The 5,192-nt window shown below is 41.2% G+C and overlaps 1 protein-coding gene across 1 annotated transcript; it reads left to right on the top strand.

Moving 5' to 3' along the window:
* Nucleotides 1-1,040: 1,040 nt before the first annotated feature.
* LOC142760376 (astacin-like metalloendopeptidase) lies at nucleotides 1,041-4,953 on the top strand. Its single transcript, XM_075863560.1, has 6 exons — nucleotides 1,041-1,134; nucleotides 2,372-2,437; nucleotides 2,902-3,019; nucleotides 3,319-3,497; nucleotides 4,289-4,370; nucleotides 4,773-4,953. The coding sequence occupies exons 1-6, from the start codon at nucleotides 1,041-1,043 to the stop codon at nucleotides 4,951-4,953; spliced, it is 720 nt and encodes a 239-aa protein (XP_075719675.1).
* The last annotated feature ends 239 nt before the right edge of the window (nucleotides 4,954-5,192 follow it).

The raw sequence follows: 5,192 nt of genomic DNA, 5'->3' as shown, positions 1-5,192 counted from the left end.
CAGTCACAACTGAATCTCGGATGGTGCATTTGTGCTCTGCGCTCCATGACGCGATCTCACACATCCCCCAGAGACTAGAGTCTACAGAGACATGTCCTATTTTCTCATGGACCCTTCACACGGTCTATTGAAACAACTGCCGTGTAAACGGCCACATTAAATTTTATAGGTTCGTGTGATGGCGGTTGTTTTAACACGTTTGTGTGAATAAGGCCTAAGGATACATCCACAAACATCATAAATACAGCGGAATCACCATCCGGATTTACTGTGCAACAAATCTCATCCACACACTGCAGAAAAACTGGCAGTAAACACGTGCGGAAATTGACCTGCAGTGCGGGTTCTTAATCTGAAGCATGTAAATTTTTCTTGCAAAAAGGCTGCGAAAAGTCCGCATGAAAATTCGGATGGTAATTTTGCAGTATTTACACTTTATGTGACATAGCCTAACGCTAGTGTCACACAACTAAGTGCCACTCATCCGAGTGGCACCCGTTTGTTTTCATGGAACCCATTCACTTGAAACTGACCCATTCACCCGACTCTTTGAACTGTTGAAAGATAGGACATGTCCTATCTTTCCACGGATCACTGATGGGACTAGGGTGGCACACACGGTTGAGTAGCCCCATTTTTATAACCAGCCAGATACAACATAGCAGCAGCAGCCTAGCATTACCAGGATGGGAAGGGTCACAGTTTTTGGCCTTTCCCAGCCTAATAATAACAGACTGCGGCCGCCCCAGTGCCCGACCATCAGTACAGATGGTCGGGTACTGGATCGTACTCGGCTCTTCCTGGCACACCTGGTGGTGGTGGGTACCAGGGTAATAATGGGGGTTTATTTTTCCGTCAACTTAGCCATATGAGGGCTTGTTTTTAAAAATAAATAAATAAATAATATGGACAGGTTTCCTACAAGTTGTTCTTGAGCTCTAGTATTGCAGAGACTGTCAGAGGTGTAAGTTGCATTGGTTGGGACTCTATACGGGACACGACCGCAAGAAGGGACCCACTTGTTCCCAAGGCAAGAGGAAATGACGAAGGGTCTGAGACTGCAAGTAAGGCAGTTACCGGATATACCCTCCGACAACAGAAACATAGACCGAGAGAAGGAGAACAGGAAGCCTAGTGAGATAAAAGACAAACCACAACCGCCAGGCCGAGTCAAACATGAAACTAAGTACTATGCCTCTGTGTGAGAACCATCAAGTATGTTAAAGTGTAGATATTGGAAACATCAAGCTCGTTGCCTCACGAGGAAGTTCCACTTCTCACAATACTGTGATTTATTTCATGATTAATAACGATTTACTGTATAGAACATTGTACTATCTAAATCATGCAAAGTGGGTGGCATTTTATGCATGTTGCAAGAAAGGGAAAAGAAAGACTGAATGGTGGGTGTGCAAAAATAATTGCAACCCTTTACTTTTTTTTATAAGGGGGAGTTAGAAAAGAATGAAGGGGTTAATGCCATGGTTCCCATTGGCTGGACCTTTACTCTGGACCCTCTATAGCCCATGTTGCAGCAGATGAAAGAGACCAAGTCATCGAGCTGGGCCTGGCATTCTTGCTGTTTTTAGCTGCCTGTCCACTCAGCCAGTCTCTACCATACAGGTAAGTCAAAATTCCTCCTGTAAAGTCATCCCGTACTCTCTCACATCTGAGTGAGGAAAGTAAGATAGGGCTGTACAGAAGTCATAACCTCAAAAGTCACTGGTCTCTTTTTTTCTTGTAGGTCCTTGGAGCCGATGTTACAGGTAACTACAATAGTAGACTTTCTTTCCCCTTATATTATATGCTTCTTCTTTTTTTTTCTTACCAGTCATATTTTTTCCCAATATAATGTAAAACAAGCAATTGATTCTTGCACCAGGGGATTCCGTCATTTAAGGGGGTGTGTATTTTTTTTTCAAAACCGATTGTCAAATACTCTACTAGGGCATTCTAAGTTAATAGGGGGAAGTCTCTCATTCGGGTCACCCATCTGCTAGCCAGAGCAGGAAGAAACTAAAAGTGTGTATCTTTCTGGAGGACACAACATGTCCGTCCATTACACAGACAACCCATTGTTTTCAATGGGCATCATGCAATGCTTCATTTCTCCTGTGGTGGCGCTGTAGAAGAATAGAACACTTGCTGCAGTTTCCCCATAGTTTACAGCTGATACCCTGTGATGATTTTATCTTTGCCAGACCCTTCAAATAAGGATTGTCCAAAGCAGACCACCCCTTTAATTAATTTATTATTAATATTGTACCTTTGTATATAATATTTTTTGGAAAAGACAATTTGAGGGTAAAGATCCTACAAAATATTGGTGCCTCCATATTGTTTTAGTAACTTGTTTTTCTTCTCCCTCCAGCCAATATCAATGACCTAAGTGCCCAGCAGAGAACAGTATTTGAAGTACTTGATGAGGCAAACAAAGGTAAGACATGTGTAACATCATTCATGACTAATATGTAACATCTAATAAGTTTCATACCAGTGCTCCAGACTTTTATAGTACTTTATGTCAATATCGTATTGCATTAGCCACATGGGCAGTATATTGGGTGGGTGAACACATTCTGTAGTAGAGGGCTATCATGTGGACGGCGTCTCATGCAAGTATTTCATTTGAATCATCTGTCACACCTGACTAATGGTAATTTCTCATCTCAGGTGCCACTATTGTACTCTGTCAAGGTGACATTTACCAAGAACATTCCCATAGTCTAAAAAAATGTGTTGGATGTCTATGGAAACAATCACAGAATGGAAACGTGCCAGTCCCATATGTCCTCTACTCCAGATACAGTAAGAGATTTCCATTATTTATTTAACCTGATATAATTAAGGTAATATCCATTTTGTACCAGAAAAAAACTCAAATTGCAATTCTGTTTGAAGGCGATTTCGAGAGATCAGTATTTAATACGGTCATGAAGGAATTTGAGATGATGACCTGTGTACAGTTTGTCAACAGAAGCAATGAACAAGCCTATATCAGTATAGAGTCTGGATCAAGGTAAGGTATGACGTTAGGGTTTTACTCTTTATTCCTTATATATCTATAGCTAATGGTGTTCGGTATTAGAAAAGTGGTGGCAAATCCAAACACTTCTGGTGGGATCTTCTGATGACCTAATGCCTATAATAGGTCAAAAACCTTAGATTGGCAGTAGATCACACTAAATTGGTCTAGATCTGTCCTAGATGTGGTTGTTCTGCTATATCTAGCACCCTTTTCATAGCATTTATTGAATTAAGAGTGAGAATTATTTAGCCTACGCCAGTTCCTGACACGTTATATAATGTTCTTCTCAGCTGTTGGTCGTATGTTGGGAAGATCGGAGGTAAACAGATTGTGAGCCTCTCTATGTCAAAATGTATATCGCAAGGTCTTATACAGCATGAACTTGTGCATACTTTGGGGTTCTACCATGAACACACTAGAAAAGACCGGGATAACTACATTGACATCTCCTGGGAAAATATTGCAAAATGTGAGCACTAACATCGTCTGATTATTCCTCAATTCAAGATGTCCTCCTGTTTAAAAGCTTCTGAAGTGTCATTAGAACATGTAAAAAGATCACACTGGTAGAGATACCAGCTGCCCAAGCACTGGTACTACTGTGTGCATTTATGTATGCTTCCAAAAAGTAATGTACGACTATACACAGCCAGCGCTCCGCCAGGAAAAATGGAGAAGAGGCAGTTGGTCCTAAGCATCGTTCATGCAAGCCATCAATGAACATCTCAGCCCCCAAATCTTACCAGTGAAATCTTCAGACATGTCTTAATGACACATCAGAAGCTTCTTAAAGTCCTATTACATGGCCCGATATGGGCTGTCAAAACGAGCGCCGATCAACAAGATAGCTCATTGATCGGTGCTTGTGTGCTCCTTTCACAAGGAGTATTAGTAATGTATGGGGATGAGCGATTGTTACTTCGATCGCTCGTGCCCATACCTTTCCATCATGTCAGAAGCACATTTCCCTGTTTATACATGCAGATGTGCTGCCAACAATAACATTTCTTGCTACAAAAATGATACGATCAGCCATGGATCGAGGCTGATCGGTTTCCAGTTTACATAGGGCAATGATCGGGAACGAACATTTACATGAATGCTCGTTTTCTTGATAATTGGCCCATGTAAAAGGTCTCTTAGTCTCAGAACTCAGCCCTCCAGTAGAATATGAGATACCAGTGTAAAAAAAAACCACTTGTGGTAGTAGACTGAGATCTGTCACCCAGTATAATAAAATCACCATGTTTTTCTATACAGCGGACTACAGTGCATTCAATCATGATAAGGGAGATGTCCAGAACCTTCCTTATGACTACAACTCCATCATGCATTATAGCATGTAAGTAGATAATAGACAATAGGACACAGTTAAAGTGTCCACCTACTGTATATTCGGAGTAGGGGGTATAACATGACGTGGCTATCATGACACATATGGTGGGCCCTATTTATAAATTGTAAAAGGCAATCGGCACCCTATTTTTTTGCGTGGCGCACATGTATGGCAACAGAAACCAGTCGTGCATCTGCCCAGTTCCCCTTTATAATGCATCTTGCTTCATTATTTATCATTTTGTGCAAATGATTAAATTTTTGGTGCCAATAGCAAATACATTAATTACACCGACGTGTATTCAAGCTGTAACTAAGCAGAAAGCCAAGAGCTACGTTTCTGAAGTGGACTATCACTGTAATAGATGTTGATGGATCTTTTATCCCTAACAATGTGCGCCCCCTATAGGTATGCTTTCAGCAATGTAAGCGGTCGACCTTCCATGGTTCCAAAATCTGACCCGACCATCCCTATGGGAAAGGCAATAGGAATAAATAATCTGGATGTGATGAAGATTAACAGTGACTATAACTGTGGTAAGTTTTTATTTTTTGTTATTGAGATGAGATCTAGTAGACGCAAGATTTAAAGAAAATCTGTCACCAAATTTTGAGGTATAATCAGTATTAGTTTATGATATATTCCCATGTGGAGTGGATCAGGATTGTAGGGTCAGGCTGGTGGAGCGCACACTCGGGGACATGATTCATATATAGATAGGCAAATGGGCAGTGGTGAACGTAGAAGAGACGGGCCACATTTATGGTGTTTGTTTCCCCCTCTATTCCCTTTCCATGACACTTGGAACATTTCCCAAACACATTTTTG

The sequence above is a fragment of the Rhinoderma darwinii genome, chromosome 4, assembly GCF_050947455.1.
Source record: "Rhinoderma darwinii isolate aRhiDar2 chromosome 4, aRhiDar2.hap1, whole genome shotgun sequence".
Lineage (NCBI taxonomy): Eukaryota > Metazoa > Chordata > Amphibia > Anura > Rhinodermatidae > Rhinoderma > Rhinoderma darwinii.
The sequence above is the reverse complement of the archived record's forward strand: the minus strand, read 5'-3'. Positions and strand labels throughout refer to the sequence as shown.